General features: G+C 36.7%; 1 protein-coding gene across 2 annotated transcripts in view; it reads left to right on the forward strand.

Moving 5' to 3' along the window:
• Window positions 1-492: 492 nt before the first annotated feature.
• The window catches only part of HSPA4 (heat shock protein family A (Hsp70) member 4), a 40,295-nt gene continuing 19,883 nt past the window's right edge, over window positions 493-20,904 (forward strand). Inside the window, exons 1-6 of one of the 2 annotated variants that reach the window (XM_074291020.1) lie at window positions 493-983; window positions 9,690-9,747; window positions 10,298-10,438; window positions 12,258-12,380; window positions 13,520-13,619; window positions 15,699-15,832. In XM_074291020.1, the coding sequence (XP_074147121.1) occupies window positions 877-983; window positions 9,690-9,747; window positions 10,298-10,438; window positions 12,258-12,380; window positions 13,520-13,619; window positions 15,699-15,832 (663 nt within the window). In that variant the 5' untranslated portion in view covers window positions 493-876. Of the gene's footprint in view, window positions 984-1,080; window positions 1,296-9,689; window positions 9,748-10,297; window positions 10,439-12,257; window positions 12,381-13,519; window positions 13,620-15,698; window positions 15,833-20,904 lie in introns of those variants that run through there. The other variant, XM_074291019.1, reaches the window with a different exon arrangement.

A 20,904-nucleotide genomic window follows, 5' to 3' on the forward strand; every position in this document is an offset into this window, starting at 1 on the left:
TTACTTCTGATTTTTGCAATATGAATACTTTGGAAACTGGAAGGTCATCGAATCCAACGGGATCATTTAAAGGAGCTTTTCTCTTTAAGAGACATGAGAGGTTAGGGGACTAGCCCCAGGTCGCCAGATGTTATCAGCTTCAGATCTCGCGCTTTCCCCGAGTGTAATTTACGAGCGGTGGACGGAGGGGATGACGGCAGCAAATTAAGCTACGTGAATACGCCCACAAGTTAATTTTTCTCCAGCGTTTCCTCATTCATTGTTCCAGTTAATTGCAGAAAGGAGGACACACTGGGCGGCGCAGGCGCACTGAAACAAAGTGAAATCTTTGCTCCCCATCTTTTTCTGTCCCTTTTCTTCTCTTCCCTCGCCCCAGACCAAAGTGTGACGTAGACAGCGTTAAGAGGAAGAGCCCCGGAAAGGGGAGGGGAGAAAAGTCGAGAAACGTCGCGAGAATTGCTCTTTTTTCCTCCCTTCTCTCTAACCCCGCCCTCCTCCAGAAGCGACGAGATCCTTCGAGAGCTTCTTCCCCCCCCCCTTCCTGCCCCTACCCCCGCCCCCGCCTCCGCCCCCGCAGTCCTCTGGGCCGTTTGCGTCCCGGCAGCCGAGCCGGCTCGGAGCTCGTGCACCCTCCTAGCTCGCGCGCTACCTCGCGTCCTCCCTCCCTCCCTCCCTCTCTCCCTCCTTTCCCTCTTTCTCGCTCTCGCTCTTTCTCTCTCCGTCTGTCCGTACGTCAGTCCTCAGGCCCGGCGGCGGGCGGCGCGCGCTGCAGGGTAGCCACGCGGGGCCTCGTGCGTGCGTCCCGCTCTCTCTCCAGCTCCTCCTCCGTCCCCGGTACTGCTCGGGGCCGCCGGGCTCCCGTCCCAGGTCGGGGCCATGTCGGTGGTTGGGATAGACCTGGGCTTCCAAAGCTGCTACGTTGCCGTGGCCCGGGCCGGCGGCATCGAGACCATCGCCAATGAGTACAGTGACCGCTGCACCCCGTGAGTGAGGGCGAGGGCGGCGGGAGCTGGGGAGCGGGTCCGGATCCCGGCCCACGCCTCGTGGGCTCGGGACGGTGCGGGACGGCGTGGCTGACCTACCTCTGATGCTTTGCGGATAACTTGCTAGAGACTACCCATTCCACAGATGAGGAAACGGAGGTTCAAACGGGCGAAAGTTCGGGATTCTTCCTACTACCCTTTCCCCTCCCCCTCACGCCACGAGGACGGAGGCCGAGGGAGGCCAAGGGATTTGGGGGTTGGCCTACTAGGAGATGATCGTGTGTGTGTGTCCGTCCGTCCGTCCGCCCCGAGGTTAAATTTGTTAAAATAACATTTATTAAGCCCCAATCCTGTACTAAGTACCAAGATCTCAGGGAAGAGAATCCCAGAACCTGGGGATGGCAAGCTCGGTTGCAAACTAGGGTCCCAGGATTGCTCGTGTTAGGAGGGGAGAGATGGTCTGAGGGAAGTGGAATGGCGCCAGTTTAAAAGCCACTGGGTTGAACTACTGTGGGAAGAGGGTGGTTGAGATTGGGTGGGGTTGGGGAGAGGCGGGCGCCAGAGGTAAGGGGACCGCTTCACCTTAGAGGTTTCGGAGAGAGATCCGCCAGCTCTTAGGATCGCATATTAAGAACTGAAAGGGACTTTAATATTCGCCCAAGTCCAACTTATTTTATAAATGAGCATTTCGCCCCAGAGACTTTGAAAGTGATTTGCCCTGGATCACGCTGGTTGGAGCTGGCAAAGCTTGGGTTTGAACTTGGGTCCTCCTGACTCCGACTCTCTCTCATCATCAGAAGGAATTGATATTTTTTTTTCCTCCCCACTTCTGTCTGCAGGGTTCGAGCAGACCACTTGATTGTTGAGCTTTCCTATCGAATTAGAATGTAATCGTGTATTTCCCCCAAATTTTTTCTTTACTTAATCCCTCCCTCCTTTTCCCCCTTGATAAAAAGAATACTGTAACAAATATGCTTAGTCAAGCAAAACAAATATCTGCATTGGCTGTGTCCAAAAAATGTTTGTCTGGATCCTGAATCTCGTTTCTCTGTCCGGAGGTGTTTTATCTAGAATATTTCCCCCAATGTTAAAAAGAGAGTTACTTAGCTTTTATTGATAGCTTTATTAGAAGATTCCAAGTTTTAAAGTAAATGATGGAAGCCTGGTCCTAATGAATTTTTACAAGAGCAGCTGCTCATGTTGTTTTAGAGAATGCTACCTTTCACATCATAAGATTATCTCATTCAGGCCTCATTTGACAACTGAGGAAAAGGAGGCCCTGAGAAAGTGAGACTTGCCCTGGGACATAAGGTGAGAAAGTAGCATGACTCGATTTCCAATGTGGAATCACCCTCTCTCCCTTCCTCAATTCACTATACCATACCTATTCTAGGGTCATAGAATCTAATTCTGGAAGCAACATTAGAAATGATCTAGCATTATCCTTTTTTGCATTGTTGACCCTTTTGTAGTTTGCTGAAACCTGTAAACTTCTTAGAACAATGTTTTAAAACGCACAAAATACAGGAGTATAAAGAAAACAAATTAAATTGAAATACAGTTATCAAAATTGTTAAAAACCCTTGTTCTAATCCAACTTCAATTTACAAATGAATAAACTGAGGCCTGAGAGGTTGTAACTTGTCCAAGGTTACTAAAGCAGCCCAGCAGGGGCAGGCAGGTTCTTTCTACTGTAGCATGAACCTTTCCTCTTACATTCTGAGTATCTCTGAAATAACCTATGCAATATAGAGGGAACTGCACAGAATAGATGCATTGCAGGGTGACTAGCAATTGCTACTTATTTTTCCTTTGGTTTCCAATAATAAAATTGAAGACATTTTCTTATGTTGCTGGAGGGGAGATGCTGCACTGACTAGATGTATTAATGCACAGCATTCTGCTGTGGTGCCAACTCTTTAGATGTATTTTATTTCTCCAATGTTAACTTCCTTAAGAAACTTCTTAACATGTGATATGCTTGCTATAGCTTGAAAGATAAAGTGGCATGTCCCTTCACTTCAAACACTTCCCATTTTAAGTTGAGTGAGTTTGAAAGTTGAGGAGATGTAAACTGAATACATCAGGAATAAATCAATCAGTCAGTAAATCAACTACCATGTGCCAGGAGTTGTACTAAGAACTGGGGATACAAAAAGAGGCAAAAGACAATTCCTGATATCAAGGAGTTTACAATCTCATGGGGACACAACATATAAATATATAGAAAGCAAGCTATATAGAGGACAAGTAGGAAGTAAAAGAGAAAGTACTAGAATTAAGAGATTGGAGGAGGGCTTCTTTTTTTTTTTTTTTTTTTTAAATATATATATATATATATTTTATAATATTATCCCTTGTATTCATTTTTCCAAATTACCCCCCCTCCCTCTATTCCCTGGAGGAGGGCTTCTTGTACAAGATAAAGTTTTATTTGGGGGTTAAAGGAAATTAGGGAAGTCAGTATTTGGAGCTCCAAGGGGAGAATGTTCAAGTCATAGGCAAAAACGGGAGAGAATGCCCAGAGACAAGAGATGGAATGGAACAGCCAGGTGACCAGTGTTACTGTTCAGAGTAAGTGGCAGGACATAAGTTGTAAGAATACTGGAAAGGTAGGAGGCTAGATCACAAAGAAGTTTTGAATGCTAAGATAGCATTTTGTATTGCTCTTATAGATAATAGTGTAGAGAGGTGACTTGATAGTACCTGTACCATAGGAAAAATCACTTTAGTGACTGAATGGATAGTTTGGAGTGAGAACAAAGTTGAGAAATCAGATCCAACTTCAGTTTATTGCAGTAATCCAAGTGTGAGTTGAAGGCAGGCATTAGAGTTCTGGCAGTATCAAAGGCAGGGCATAGTTGAGAATTGTTTCAAAGATGAAATCAACAGGCTTTAGCAGTGGCTTGAAAATGAGATATTGAGAATGAATATCAAATGTGGAGAATTTTAGACAGAATTAAAAGATGAAAAAGAAAATAAGAATTGTTTGGGGATGGCTTTGAATGAAACATTAAATCAATTTGGGGTGCATAGCAGTGCTGTTTTTTAGTATAGTTCTGAACATTTTCTTGCTATTAGGAAAAATTATGGGTTTTTTATTTTTTGCTGAGGCAATTGGGGTTAATTGAAGGTCATTCAGCTAAGAAGTGTCTGACACAGATTTGAACTCGGATCCTCCTGATTTCAGGGCTAGTGCTCTTATCCACTGCACCACCTAGCTGCCCCAGGAAAAAATTTGTTTTAAAAAAATGTCAAAAAACTACTAGTGGCAGCCGTCACATACTACTTACTTATAGCATATTCCTAAATTAGGAAAGTGAGAAATGGCCTATAGGTTGTTAAAAGACTGATGCCACTTTCAATCTGGATTTGCAGTTCTTAATAAAATCGTATAATTAGGGTTTCAGGTGTACTCTTATTTGTTTCTTTGTCACCTTGATTGGAAAAGATTTGGAAGGAACAGTTACTGGAGGTCTCTGTTTTGGAGAAAATTTTTGTTTGAGGTTTATAACAAAATTAGAGAAACTTAGGTAAAATAGAAAGTGTAAATATATTTTTAAAATAAACTTATACCCTATTTCTTAGAGCAAATATTGCTCTTCCAGGCTACCAAATTTAAAACATAATGGCTCCTACTTTTAAAATTATTCCAGAAAGAAAAGGAAAAGTCTTCCATCGAATCAGTTAAGCATTGTCTGGATTATGAATTGAAGAGACACCATGGGCAGGCAATTCCTAAACTTAACTTTCTACTTTAGAATGGTGCAATATTGTAATTTAATAGTATTTTTAAAAATATTAGGACAAACATGTTTTTGTGTATATAAACAAAGTTAATCCTCCAGATCACTCAGCTATATAGTTGAGCACACCTTGGTTTTTTGCTTTTGCCAGAAGCTCATCTTGAAGGAAAGGGTGCAGTGTCCCAAGGCAATAGAGAAACTTAAAGGCAAGTAATAATAATTGATTTATAGCATGCTTTGTAACTTACAAAGTATCTTACATACATTATCTTGTTTAATTTTTACAATAGCCTTGAAATTAGGTATCATAGTCATGAGCTGAATAACTAGGGCATAGACATTAAGTGACTTGGCTTATGGTCACACAGCTGGTAAATATCAGTGGCAGTATTCAGATTGGTTTTTCTGATAGTTTCCACTAATATGTCTGCTATGTCACGCTGCCTCAATAAAATATAAATTAAACTAATAAGTGAAAAGGACTGAGGGGAAAAGCTGATGACTTAATTGGATATATGGGTGAAGAAGAGCCCTAGGGAAATAGCAACAAATCTGCCAGCAGAGGGTTCTCTAAGCAAAATAGTGTTTTGTCCTTGACTTGATATACACAGAACTGCACTAAAGAAGCTGGGGTGGGAAAGACTCTGAATCATCATTAATTTCCTTTACTTTTAAACTAGGGTTGCCTAGGCTACAGGACCAGTAATGTACTTTTAGTACTTTTGGGGAGGAGTAAGGCTTTGACAGCTTCTTGATTCTTTCCTTGGAATTAACGGAATTTAAATTTTGAAAGAAACCTTAAAAGAACTGGGAAAGGAAAAGTACTTTCCTGGTAAACAGTCACTTAAACGTACATTTTAAGTCATAATTATTTACAAATGACCAGATCCCCAAAATTCAAAATCCGAAATTGAAACTTTTTGTTATTGTGGAACAGGTACAGTTGTAGTAGCAAGAGAAAATTATAGACCCTAAAGCGTACAAATGACTCTGAAGTAATTCATCATTTGGTTGGTGATTTGGATTGTGGCATAATTTTGATGATCTAAGAATGTTGCTTGCATTTATGCCCACTAGCTCTTCAGATAGAATATATTTAAAAGGGAAATGCTTCATGGATTGGATATCCCCACTGATGTACATCATCTTTCATTGCTTTAGAATAGTTTGATAGATTGCTATGGTCAAAAATTAAAATTATTATTTGGTGTCCAAACTTGGGATGGTAAGCTTCTAAATGTAGTTGACTTTAACAAATTAAAATATTTCCAGCTTGTTACTGGATTTGATGGAGATTGGATCATTGCCATGGTACTACAGTGTTTTAATGGAAGAGTGGTAGTATGATATAATGGAAAGAATACTGGATTTGGAGCCAAGGATCTGGGTTTGAATCCCAACTCTCCTACTTCTCTTATGTGATTTCTTCAAAGTTCTCCAGATTTAAACCTGGAAGTGACATAGGAGATAGTTTCTCTGATTTTTTTTTTTTTTTTAAACTGGGAATTTAAAATTACTTTGTTTCTTAATTTGTATTCAGTTAACTAATTTCTTTGTTGGAGTCTTTGGTAAAGTTGGAAATTGGAGTTTAAAAGGATTCTCCTGATAGTGATAATATATTAAGGGTTAGACTTCTTAAATTTGAGAAAGGTTCTCTGTTCTTTGAAAAAGAAGGGGTTTGGGGAGCAAGTGGTTGGTGTAGTAGACACAGTACCAGCCTTGAGGACCTGAGTTCAAATGTGCCCTCAGACACTTAACACATCCTAGCTGTGTGACCCTGGGCAAGTCATTTAACCCCAATTGCTTCAGCAAAAAAGAAAATGGAGGGATTTTTTGTTTTATTTACTTGGTTGAAAACAATAAAATGGTAGACTACTCGGAATTGGAATGTATTTCAAAGCAAAAACTAAGATGACTCATTTAAAAATGCTTCTGGTTATGGTTTAACTTCACAAGGAGCCAGTAGATGTATAATATAAAGAAAATGATCTTCATCACCTTTAACTACTCATCCAAATTCTAGAGTATGGTTCAGATTAAAATGTACTTTTTAGCAAACTGTAGCTATGGAATGTTGAAATAAGATGAAAACACATTTATTTGTCTTTGTTTTTAATTTTTTCTAGAGAAGGCTAATGTTCCTTTTTTTTAAACTTCATTTTTATTCTGAACTTAACCATCAAATAAAATGACCATATACAAAGAAAAGCTTCTTCATACTTTTTAAAATTTATTTTCTCTAGCTATCTAATTATTTTCCATGATTTGTTTTTGTATCCCATGAGGTATTTTGTCCTATACTTACTTGTTCTTTATTCTCTGTCCATCTCAGTCCTACCCCTTCCTAGTACTATCCTCTTCTTTTGCCCTCTTTACATTTTGTGCTAGTGTATACTTCATTCTCAATTTCTTTCTCATAAATTCTTTCCATATTTTGATGTTCATGAAAACCCATCTTTTAAAGATATTTCATTTTGTCACTCTTTACTAGAGCTAGCCATTCTTTCACATCCTGAGATTGTGTCTGGAAGATGGACTTTAGCATATTCTACCACTTTTACTTAGTACCACTTCTCATTTCAGAATGAGTCTGTACATCTGTGTTACCTATTGAAATTATTACTGGTTTTTTAAACTGAATTTTCCTTCCTGTTTATTCCAGTAAAATTGGCCTTTTGACTGCTAATCTAAATTTCATGCTCTGTTCCCTATTTCTTACCTCTGTTCTGTTGCCCAGGCTTGTATTCATCTTCAGAATATACCCTCTCCTCATTTGTACTTTTTAAAATCCCCATATCTCAAAACCAAAATAATCATAATCTCCCCAGGGTTAGCCACCAATTTCCTATTGATTGTGAGAGTATTGCCTTCTTCCCCATTATCTTGGTTTGCAACCTAGAAATTGTAGTATCATAGATCTAGAATTGGAAGGTACCCCAAGTCATCTAATCATCAAACCTCATTTTACAGATGAGAAAACTGACACCCAGAGACTTGTTAAATGATTTGTTCCAAAAGTCTCATAGGTAACAGTGGCCAGAGCCAGGATAAGAAATCAGCAGTGTCTTCTTGCTCCAAATCCAGCTTTTTTTTGGTGAGGCAGTTGGAGTTACTGAACTTGCACAGGGTCAGACAGCTAGTGAGTGTTAAGTATCTGATCTCATTTTTTAACTGGGTTCCTACTGACTTCAGGACAGGTGCTCTATCCACTGTTCCAAGTACCAGCTCTCCCCCTCTCCCTCCACTTTTTCTTTCTTTATATAAATCATACTTGTTTTTCTTTCTTTACCTCCTCTCTCCCCTACTCCTCCCCTCCCCACCCCATTCCTCTCTACTTACTCTGTTGCCAAGAACTATTGATTCTATTAGTTTCCCTTGTTTTCATCTCTCCCTCTTTCAGTGTCTACACCACTCCCAAAATAAGCTTCATAAGTCACTTTTTGATCAAAACTCTACAATATAGTTCCTCCCTAGTCTTATTTAATATTAGCCTCCTTCATATATTTTATGTTATAACCAGATTTGATTACCAGTAGTTTCCCAAATTGGACATTTTATCTCCCACTACTATATAGACATTCACATAAGCTGTTGCTTATGTGAGAAATGTATTCTTTCCTCATCTCCTTCCAGAACCCTTTCTTCAAAGTTCATCTCATAAGTACCCAATGCCCACTAGTATTTTCTCTCTCTCAGTGGAGTACAGTTTGTAGCACAGTAGATTGTATCTGTTCTGGAGTCAGGAAGGGCTAAATTCAAATCCAGTTTCAGACACTATCATCCTGGACAAAACATAACTTCTGTTTACTTAAGTTTCCCCATCTGTAAAATGGGGGTAATAATAATAATACCTACTTCCCAGCATTGTTGGAGGTAATAATTGTAAAGTTCTTATTGGCACAATTTCTGGCACATAGTAAATGCTATATCATATAATATTTGCTGTCATTATTTTGGATAGTGGAAATTTAAAAAATCTTGGCAGAGGAACTTAAGGTTGGTTTGATGGGAAATAGAAAGCCATGAAAGAAAAATGGATGTTCTGTACATTGTTTTAAACCAACCAGAATATTTAATGTATATGGGAAATGTTTATTTCACACCCATAGCTAACCCAACAAGGCTGGATTCAAATGCTAATGTCACTTTTTCCTAGAAAACTTCCTCAATTCCTTCTCCTTACCCTTACCTCTTCTCTTCCAACCTGCATGTGATTGACTTCGTCATTTAAGAAATACACTAAAAACACTGGGAAATGGATGTGGACTACTTGCATTTTTGTTTTTTTTCCCAGGTTATTTTAACCTTCTGAATCTGATTTTTCTTGTGCAACAAGAAAACTGGATGGATCAGTACACATATTGCATTTAAGATATAGTTTGACATGTATAAGATAGCCTGCTATCTGGGGATGATGGTAGAGGGAGGGAAAGGAAAAGTTGGAACAAAAGTGAGTGCAAGGAACAATGCGGAAAAATTACCCATGCTTATGTTTTGTCAATAAAAAGCTATAATAAATAAATAAATATGCTAAATAACTTCTCTATCACACTATGAAAAATCCACGATTACAAGAAATCTTCATTCAGGCTTTGGAAGGGGAGGGATATGAAGAAAATGGGTAACTATGAAAATAGTTGTCTGCTGTCCTCAGACCTTGCTGAGGTACACCTGGAGGTACCTGGGTACATCCAAGAGGTGTGATAGAGAAGTTATCTACCTAAGGAATATAGGACACGGGGGGCAGCTAGGTGGCGCAGTGGATAGAGCACCAGCCCTGAATTCAGGAGGACCGGAGTTCAAATTTGGTCTCAGACACTTAATACTTCCTAGCTGTGTGACCCTGGGCAAGTCACTAAACCCCAGGCTGGGGGGGAGAGGGCGGACAGCCTTTAGCATTTTTATTACACTTGTAAATTTCAAAAAGTTTTTCTAAAAATATGTAATTTTTTTATTCTAGAGCTTGTGTTTCTTTTGGTCCTAAGAATCGTTCAATTGGAGCTGCAGCTAAAAGCCAGGTAAAAATTTTTCCCTTTTACTCCTTCTGTAGACAATTATAACCCCTTTAAGGATTCACTTATTTCCTTCCAAGTTAGCATGAAAGATTATCCTGGTAGAGGTAATGAAGACTGTCTATCTTGTAATAGAACTCTCAAGTATCTGATGTATGACGTTAATTCTGTAATCAGAAGACTTTTTAAAAGTATATACTTTGAAATATTTAGCTTCATTTTGTTCATATTTAATAAAGATTGATGGTAGAATTGAAAAAAAAATATTAGAGAATGATGGAAGAATATTGAGGGGGGGAAAAGCTAGACCACAATTTTTCAGGACTGGGATGTAGCATTGAATCTTAGTCATCCTATAGGATTCACTCTTTACCTATAAAAGGAAAGCTTAAAGATAGTCTCTAAGATCATTTTCATCAGAGCCTTCTAAGAAACTAAAGCTTTAAGAAGGAAATATAATTGAAAGTGAGGTGTTTTTTATATATTTATTTATTTATTTTTTCCATATCTGTCAGTATCTAGTCTTCATTGTTTAATTCTAGATTGTTTCTTTTAGGTTATTTCAAATGCAAAGAACACAGTCCAAGGTTTTAAGAGATTTCATGGCAGGGCATTCTCAGATCCATTTGTTCAAGAAGAGAAGTCGCACCTTGCTTATGAAGTTGTACAGTTACCAACAGGTTCAGCTGGCATCAAGGTAAATGTAAAAGAAAATTTTATGACAAAATTATGGATCCAGTATAGCATGTGTTGATAAAAATAATATGCATTTAGTTGTTCATAAAAAAATAGTTCACATATGTATATGTACACATTGCCTATACATAAATACACATGCATATTAAGCATGTGTGTGTATGTGCACACACATATATTCCTAAAATTAAAAGTAGGACGGGAAAAGTATTCTATAGGACTTTTTTGTTTAAAGCAAATTGAATCAAATTTTAAATTTGATAAGGGACAGAGGATGGTAACATTAAATAATTTCTGGTATAAGTGGAGATTAAACTAAGCTATTCGACTTCCTACTGTATCCCCTCAATTTTCTGCATATCTGTTGCTATAACCAGTATTCAGAGAATAATTGACATAGCACTGTGCTCATCCACTATGTGGTCAGACTTGTGTGGATTCTTTGGTGATGCAAAAGAAATAAAAGATAAAGTCTTTGTTTATGAGAAAGAATTCTTGAAGGATGAGTGTTCAAATTGAATATTTAAATTTGATAGAGAAAAGTTGGTGGGATTAATATCAGGATTTAATAAGAATTTTCTTTGAAGCGTTGTACATTGTATACATTAACAAGGATTATATCATGATTGTTCTGTGTTTGATAAAGTAGTAGATTCTAGAGTCAGGTACAATGTTCTTTTTCTTCATTCTGTTCACTTAGCATAAGTTCATGTCAGTCTTTCCAAGCTTTTCCAACCTGCTCATCATTTCTTGTAGAATGATAATATTCCATTGTATTCATATGCCATAATTACTTAGCCATTCCCCAGCTGATGGGAATCCACTCAATTTCCGTTTCATTGCCACTATACCTTTTCTACTTTTGAATAGCTGTACTTGTTAAAAAGTTTTTCATTAGCTTCAACCCATATCTACCTTTTGAGAAGCCGATACAGTGGATGGGTTTTGTTAAATTAAACACAAGAAAATAAGTCCAAATAGGCAGCCTGATAGTCCTGAAATATTTCCACTGGTGGGTTAAATACATTGCCCTCCCTTTATTGGAATGCTGTGATGAAAAAAGCAAATACCACTTCTGACTTTAAGCCATCCAGATTATAGGTTCTCAGACTTTGTGGAACCTTTCCTAGCAATACTAATGGGAAATACAGTATTTCAAAAAGCATAATTTTCCAGCAAATATACTGCTTCTATTGATAGAGGTTATACATTTTATTATACTTTATTGGAACCTTTTACCAATTTCTTTTACCAATCTTGTGGTAATGAGTATATATATAAAGTGATAATAATAGAAGGATGTGGTTTGATTTGTACTTGGAGACTTTCCAGTTTGCTTTTACTTCTATGCCCTTCTTGAACCCATGCTGACTTCCATGTGTTGGAATAAGATTTTTTTGTTTGTTTGTTTGTTTTAGAAATTCTTGATTTTTAAAACTTTGAAGTGGTAAGTAATAATCCCATAGTCTTTCCTATTTGTCCTTAAAGTTGCTGTTTTCTTAGTGATTCCAATATTCTTATTATGCTATGCTCATTGGGATTAATAGGAGAGGAGCAAGGATCTTTGAAGACAAATCAGAAATTGTTTATTTCCAAAGGCTTTTCTAAACACAAAAATTTCTCTATTTAAGTTATTTGCTAACAATATTAAAATCACCAGCCTGGGACAAGTGTTCATAGGTGCTAAAATACAAAATTTATAGAAAAGATGCAATAAATATGCACTTGATTTACCTATAACATGATAAATTTGGTTTAAATATTTTTTAGTTGTAGTAGCCAGTTATCTTTGATGTTTTGGCTTCTGAATTTTCTTGTAGGTAACATATATGGAGGAAGAGCGGAATTTCAGCACTGAGCAGGTCACAGGAATGCTCTTGTCCAAACTAAAGGAAACTGCAGAAAATGCCCTGAAGAAACCGGTTGTTGACTGTGTAGTTTCAGTAAGTTGACAGGGACTCATTATAGAGAAGCATTTGTTTGAAAGCTTATGCTTCCAAGTGAAATTAAATCATGAGTACTCACACCTCCCCTACAGGATGTTAAAGCTTGGGGGGAGAGAGGATGCTTAAAATTAGTTCAGTTGCCTTGTTTTGTTGATTGGGAAAACTAAGGTCCAGAGAGTTGAAGAGATTTGCTTAATAGTTAACTAAATGACAGAACTGGAATTAGAATCTAGCACGTTATGCCTAATACCTCACTGTCTCTTAATTTTTGTTTTATATTAGAATATCAGTTTTTAGTATTTACTTGCAGAGTTGTCATTCACATCCCTTAGTTTTTTCCAATGGACTTTCAGTGGAAATTTTTATTTTGTAACCAGTCTTGCTTGACTAGTTCCTAGACACTAAATATTTCCTTCATGGTTAGAGATTGAAATTCTCAGTAAGTGAATTTATCAGGCACCTGACTTTTTCCTCATGTTAAGAACCAAAACAATCTATTTCTGCCCCCTGTAACTTTGGGGGGAAATCTGTGTGAGATGTAGCACATGCTTCCCTGACTTGGTAAACTATAATATGAAATGTAAAGTAACTTTTTTGGGATTATTCAGGGTAGTTAAACAGGTTTTTTTTTTTGTTTGTTTGTTTGTTTTTTGGTTTTTTAACTTTTGTATTTTTCCTTGCTTTTTTCTTTCACCCAAGGAGAAGATTGCAGAAGCTATATAAATACTCTTAAATTTAAATTCTCTTAATCTCCATTTTTACACATCAGCCATTTGTAGACATTTAGTTAGCTCTTGTCTTATGAGTACCTCAAATGCAGTTGTTTTTCTGTCTCCTTTTTTTCCCCAGTTGACAGATATCTGTTTTCTTTCCCTCTCATCTTTATAGGCTCAGGGAGCTATGGAGGGCTTCAGGTTTTTTTGTGCTGATGTTTTCAGAGAACCACTTGTGGGGAAGAAAATGCATGGATTATATAAAAAGTCATTTGAACTGTTAATAGCTATAAAGCATCTCCATGAAGTGACATTGTAGTTTGAACCCAGTAACGATAATAATAGCTCTTAGATTATAAAGCACTGCACTTTATCTCATTTAAGCAAGTATTTCTTTCATTATAATTTTAATATTTTTTGTAGGTCCCCTGTTTCTATACAGATGCTGAGAGGAGATCTGTGCTGGATGCCACACAAATTGCTGGTCTCAATTGCCTACGATTGATGAATGAAACTACTGCAGGTAAAAGGGAATCTGGGACTTAATTATCTAATGTAAATAAAGCCATCAGATGATAAAACTACTGTTTTGTCTTTTCTGCATTTGAAACACTTTCTTTTCCTCTTTTTTATCTTAACTCCTCCAGATCCTTGGAGATATAGTATGAATATTCCAGCCATTAATGATCAGGTCCTACTTTGAAAATTATTTATACTATTTACTCTGGCACTTTCTGTCCTTGCATATTAATTGGCATTTGCCTTATCTCTCTAGTTAGTTATAATTACACTCCTTGAGGTGAGGAATTATTTTTGTGTGTATTAAAAGTGGCATCGTTTACATTTTCAAGGCATTCTGTTATAAATTTCTGCACTGGAGTAATAGTAAAAACTTATTAATTGGAGGAATGTTGTGAGGAATGTTGTGCTTAATTGGGTAAGAATGTTATGCAGATATTTCTGGCATTTGTTTATATTAGACTACATTCCTGTCTTTAAAAATAGACTATATTGAGCATAATTTGGCCCCATAAGGATTTTATAATGCTGAGGATTTGCCAGATTGGGTCATACTTTTTCACAAAAGTCAGTTTATTTTTAGTTTTGCTTTTGTTTTGATTTTGGGGGTAATATCTGAATTATATAGTTCAGTAGGTATAGGAGTGGATGTCTTCTAAGATTAAATTGCTCCTTCAACTGGAACAGTGAGTGATATGAGCCTTGTTTTTTTTTCCTTGTTGCTACTTTTTCTTCAGTCACATTCTTTCTCTCTTGCTTCTACCCTCACTCACCAGTTACTTAGTTATATAGTTTACTGTACAAACTAATTAAATTTTATTTGGAAGACTAAGCTTTTTGGTATTCTAGCTACTTCATAATGAATTGTATCAGTTTATTTGTAACAAAATAGGACAGGACAAATTGCATCTGAGGTTTTTTAAAAACTATAAGAAAGGAGATTTAGCAACAATAAAAGCAAGTTAAGATATGAAATATTCTGATTGATAATTCTTGAGTAGTATATGTAACTTTTGTCTTAGGTAAGCTACATGTAGGCAATAAGAAATAAGATACATTTATATGGTGTTCTAAAATTTGCAAAATGCTTTCCTTATGGTGCCAATACTGTGAGCACTAATATTTACATTTTATTATTCATAAGTAAATTGAGGTTTTATAAAATGAAAGTTATAACTTGGCCTTTGGTTAAATATTGCTAAATTCCTTGCAGTAGATACAGGATTCTCATAATTTCAAGTCTAATTCTATTAATAATGTCAGACATTTTGTGATTTAGCTCACTTGTGGTTTTGGAATCCAGAAGACTTGGGTTCATTTTCTGTCTGATTCTGGGATAGCCATTCAACTTCTCAGTGCTTGGGCAATATTTTAAGATTTAAGGTTTCTGAGAAGTTGATTCCCTTGGATTGATAGAAGATTTTAATGGACTCTTAGAGCTTTGGTGTGAGTGTCTTGATTTAAAAAGTGGAATTCTTGAATCCTCATTATTTTTAAACAGATTGAAATCCTAATAACATTCAAAACAATTTTGTGACAATTTTTACTCTTCTGATTTCAGAAAGTTCGATTGAAAAATCGTACAATACACAAGTCAGTGAAAAACCATTTTGGTTAAGTAATTGTTTCTCCTTAATTGTGGAGTATCTTAGTAGAGGAGGTATGGAGGGGAGGGACTCAGGAAAAGTTTAAACAGGTACTTGGGTTTTGGAGTAAAGGGTAAAAGGAACAGAGACAGCTTGGAATCAGGATTAAATAAACAGCCTCAAAGCATTTACATCATTTTCATCAAGATAATAGTTACAAGGATCTTTGTTTTATACATCAGGCAACTGAAGCTAAAAGGTTAATATGTTCTTTGGTTCCAAAACTAGTTATGATCAAGACTACCTCTCTTTTAACTCTTAACTGCGACTACATAAGGAAGTATTTCTCTTACATAAAATGTTTATAATTTTCATTTATATGTAATATGAATGTAGAAAATCTATTTTAATGCCTTTAATTTTACTGTTGTGAAATATTGCTTGCCATTGAATGATAGCATACATTATAAACATAGAACATTTTCTCTTTTCTCCAGTTGCCCTTGCATATGGAATCTATAAACAAGATCTGCCTGCCCTGGAAGAGAAACCAAGAAATGTTGTCTTTGTTGACATGGGACATTCTGCCTACCAGGTGTCTGTGTGTGCATTCAACAAAGGAAAACTCAAAGTAAATATGCCTTTTCTATCAAGGAAATGTAATTGTGGTGTTTGGATTGGAAATGGATTGTGAGGTAGTACAGTAGTTCTAAAACTATTTGTACCCACTGATGAAAAGTGGCTCAAGGTTTCATATTTGTATACTTTAAAAGGAGTACAATATCATCATAAAATATTGTTCTTATGAGTTTTCTAAATTTTAAGATAGGTACTAAAAGCATATTGGCATGAATAGAGCATCGGACTTGTCAGGAATGTCTGAGTTCTAATTCTGCTTTATGTTGATGAATGAGGCAGCTAGCAATAGAGTGGGTAATTGTGAGGATCAAGTGAGATAATCTATGTAAAAGCTCTAGATACTATATAAATGCTTATTCCTTTGCTCTCCACTTATTCCTCCTTAACATTTTTGAGTCTTAGTTTTATCATTTGTAAAAAGGAAAACCTCACAGAGTTATGATTTATAAAAATGCCAAATGAGGTTTTATATATATATATATATATATATATAAAGTCCTTTGAAAACCTGACACGGAAAGGATTGACAGATTTATAGCTCTTTCTCGATTCTCAGATTAAGAACATCTGATCTAATTCAACACCCTCAAATTACTAAAGAAGAAACTGAAACACAGAACAATAAATTGATTTGCTCAAAGTAGAGTCATGACTCAAAGCCAATCTTGCCTCCTCCTTCCTCACTTACTCTATTTAATTAGCTGTTGAGTTCTGAAGCTTCTACCTCAGCAATATCTCACCTCTGTGCCCTCTTCTCTATGTCACCATTGCCCAATCCATCACTCCTCAGGTGGACTATGATGGGAGCCTCATAATGGTACCTGTGCCCATTTCTGTATCTATAATGAATAGCCTTGATAACTTCACTCCTCTACTCAAATATCTTTCATGATGTCCTATTGCTTACCTGAATAGGCTTGGTGTCCATGCTGGTTCTAGTCTCCCATTCCAGCTTTATATCACACCCTTTGCCAATCATAGGATCACAGTTTTAACTAGGAATTTTTGTACTTAAAGCAAGGAAAGAGTCGCATGTACCATGTAAATGCTAGCTATTTTGCTTAATGATGGCTTCTCTGTATCTTAAAATTCTTTACATTATCCCCTATTCTGTTTTCCTTGTCTCCATTCCCTATTCAAATAAAATTATTCTGTCTAAAGTTACCAATGATCTTCATCTTCCTGAACTTTTTTTTGTTTTTCAAAATACATGCAAAGTTTTCAACAAATTCACCCTTGCTAAACCTTGTGTTTCAAATTTTTTCCCTCCTCCCCTAAATAGTAAGTTTAAACACGTGCAGTCCTTCTAAACATAATTTCCACATTTATCATGCTGCAAAAGAAAAATTGGATCAAAAGGGAGGGCTAAAAAAAAAAAAAAAAAAAAAAAAAAAAAAAAAAAAAAAAGCAACAACAAAGGCAAAAATATTATGTTGTGATCCACATGCAGTTCCCAAAATCTTCTCTCTGGATATAGATGGCGCTCTTCAGAAGTTTATTGAGTAAAATTGGCCTGAATCACCTCATTGTTAAAAAGAGCCAAGTCTATCAGAATTATTATCATATAATCTTGTTACTGTGAACAGTGTTTTCTTGGTTCTACTTACTTAGCATCATTTCATGAAAGTTTCCAGGCTCTTCTAAAAACAGACTGCTGATTGTTTCTTATAGAATAATAGTATTCCATTATCCTTCCTGAACTCTTGATTTTATATTTCAACAGTCTGATTTATTCTCCTTAGATTTTCACGTTACTGCTATTTCTTGATTCTCCTCCCCACATGTCTGTTCCTTTGAAGTCTTTTTTGTTAGATTATCATCCATCTATTATCTCAACTGCATATGTACTCTAAGACTGTTGTGTATATTCCATTTCTTTACATATACTCTCTTGGTAAATTAACCATCTCCCAAGGGATCGATTTTCACATTGAAGATAATGTTCATCTTAAATCCCATTATATTGAATCAACTATACGTTGGACAGAGTGTTGAGCCTAGATTCAAATTCGTACAGGATAAACAGGAAAAAATTAAAACACTGGAATTAAAGAGAAGATGGTGAAGGTTTCTTAACAGGAGATTTTATTTGGAAGTCAAGGAAGTCAGTAGTTAAGAGTACAGGACGGGGGAGTGTTCCAAGACAACAAGAAAAGATTCTTGCAGTTGGGAGATGGAATAACTTATTGGGATTGAGAAGGACATGTATTGGGAAGATACAAGAATAATGTACAGTAGGAAAGTATGAATTTCAAACAAAAATTTATGTTTTCCTGTTTATTCTGTATACAGCTTGCTTTGCATATATTTGTTTTCATTTTGTCTCTTCCATTAGATTGTGAGCATTTTGAAGGCAGCGAATATCAGTTAAGTAGCAATGCTTATTTCAATACTGACTTAGCAATGGCATCTGAATAGTACAAGGGAAAAAAGAAAAAAGTCTAATTGGGGGTCCCTAGGGAGTTATATAAAAGGTGCAAGAAATGGTTGATAAGGAATGTTGCCAATCACTTAATTTTGTTCAGCTATTCCTGGCCCTTTGGTCTTCCCTATCCTAGATATAGCTGATAAGTAGGGCCTGACAAAGACAGCACTTACATGTAGGTCCAGCAGAATCAGTCATCCTCATCCTCCATGGCAAATTATGCCTCAGATCTATGGATTGGTCTCCCTTGGATCATGCTCGGTAGACTCTCATTTTCTTTCTCATTGAAGCTACTTGACACTGGTTATATGGAGAGTTCAAGGAAGACTAGCACCTCTTGCGAGGGCTTGCCAAATTCTTTTCAGGTCTGTTTGTCCATTTTTGGTGTCCACCTTAATCTAAGTCTCACCTGTGGCTTTAAGAAACTGTAGCATGTACAGCAGCCACATCCTGCTAATGTTGAAAGTAACTTGAGGGGGGCCACAAACCTGACAGTGAATGTGAAGACCCCCATCTTTTCATTATGAAGGCAACTGAAAGCAGGCTCTGTGGAGCTTATAGAACTTATTCAGATAGTGAAGATGCCAGAGTTCTCCATTGCATCCCTGGCCATCACCAGCTTTCTCTTGACTTTTGTCTTGTCACTGGACTTCGGTGACTCAAAAAGTGAGATTGTCAACTATGCAATTCTGCCGAACTTAAATACAATTCACACACACGTGAATCAAGACATCACCTTGTGATATCATTGGGTCGTCTTTGAAAACATCAGTCTTGACTCCTCACCTCATTGCTTTCTTCATAGAATAGTTTGCAAATGGTAAAAAAAAAAAAAAAAAAAAAAAAAAAGTCCAGTGTTAGGATTTTTAGAAAAGTAAGGAGTGTGGAGGAGTCTGCAGATTACAGTGAGTCTGACTTCAATTCCTGTCAAAATTCTGAAAATGTTCTGTTATAAAGATGGATGGTTAACAAAGGGGGGGGACGGGACATAACCAGAAAGAAACCTTGACTTCAGCAAGAACAAGTTGTGCCAGTCTAACTTGATTTCTTTTTTATTTTTTTAGAAACAAGATTATAAAACTGGTCTTACAAGAATGGTACATAATTTACCTAGTTTTTGGCATAGCAGTTGATATGGGGCTAGAATTATACTTTTAAGTGAATTTCAAACTGGTTAAAGGCCAGATCCAAAGATTATTTGGGTTATATTTATGTTATTGGTTCAGTGTCACTTGTAAACAAGGTTCTCCAGAGATCTTTAGTTGTCTGTTTACTGGTTATGACTTTTATTAGTGACTTGGATAATGGCATAGACGTCATCTTTCTCAGATATTTGAAAGTGGGGGGAGGGATAGTTAATGTGATATACCTCCTGAAAATCTGGAAAGGCTGCAAACAGTGAGTTCAGCCTAAGGTGAAATTCATGTAATATTTTTACTCTTGGGCTCAAATTTTAATTTTAGTAGCATAAGATGAAGGGAGTCGTAGTTAGTTGTTTGTTTGGGAAAGGTTAGGGAGCTTCACTGGTACAAAAGTCAACATCATTATTAAGTTAGCAGAGTAATATGGCAACCAAAAATAAACACCGGCACTTAATGTAAACTTGTGCTACATTTAAGAAAGTATGGATTTCAGGAATAAGGAGTTAAATGATGGTTATGCTGTCCTGTAGTTCTGTGTTCAGTTCCAGCTGCCACATTTTGGGAATGTTATTGAGAGAATTACTAGAGAGCTATAAGGAGATGAAAAACCAGATGAGAAGCAGTGAAGGATCTTTGTCATGAAACCAATTGAAGGAACTCTTTAACCTGGAAAAAAGATTTGAGGGGGTGGGATATCAAGACATAGTGTTACAGTTTTTGTAAGGGGAGTCATGTTGAAGAAGGATTAGGTGCTTCTTTTTGTACACAGAGCTTTGAGGTAGATATTGCAAAGGTTACATTTAAGCTTGATTCAAGCAGTAACATAGTTGTAGGAGTTCAGTGTAGTTGAATGGCTGATAAGATAGCTGGAGAATTGAAAGATCTGTATTCAAATCTTACTACCTTTCAAACCTCTAAATGAGGTCCTTTCAATTTATTCTCTGATGCTTGAATGGGTGGGCTGCCTTCTTCAAGAAGAAGCTGTGTGAGGGTAGCTAGGTGGTACAGTGGATAGAGCACCACCCCTGAAATCAGGAAGACCCGAGTTCAAATATGGCCTCAGATACTTAATACTTCCTAGCTGAGTGATCCTGGGCAAGTCACTTAACCCCAATCAACCCAGCAAAATCAATAAATAAATACATTCTTCTAAGAAGAGGCTGTATGGCATTTGCTCTGTTATTTAGAAGGAATTGTCTTTTAGGGCAGTTAGACTCAGTGCATTATATTTTTAAATTGGGGCTACATGTGTTTATAGAAAGTTCTATTCAAAAATATGAGGAAAAGAAAGCAGGAAAGTAAGAATAGCTTACATACCAGCAAACTTATAAAAGGGGGCGGGGGGAATGAATATATAGACATATAGCAGCAAATGGACACAGGTGATGACTCATTAAGTGATCAGTAAATTTCATATGTACCCAGTACATTTTATATAATGAAATTATTGTATTCAAATGTAAATAGTCATCAAAATACATTTAATTCCATTTTATG

The sequence above is a fragment of the Sminthopsis crassicaudata genome, chromosome 2, assembly GCF_048593235.1.
Source record: "Sminthopsis crassicaudata isolate SCR6 chromosome 2, ASM4859323v1, whole genome shotgun sequence".
Classification (NCBI taxonomy): domain Eukaryota; kingdom Metazoa; phylum Chordata; class Mammalia; order Dasyuromorphia; family Dasyuridae; genus Sminthopsis; species Sminthopsis crassicaudata.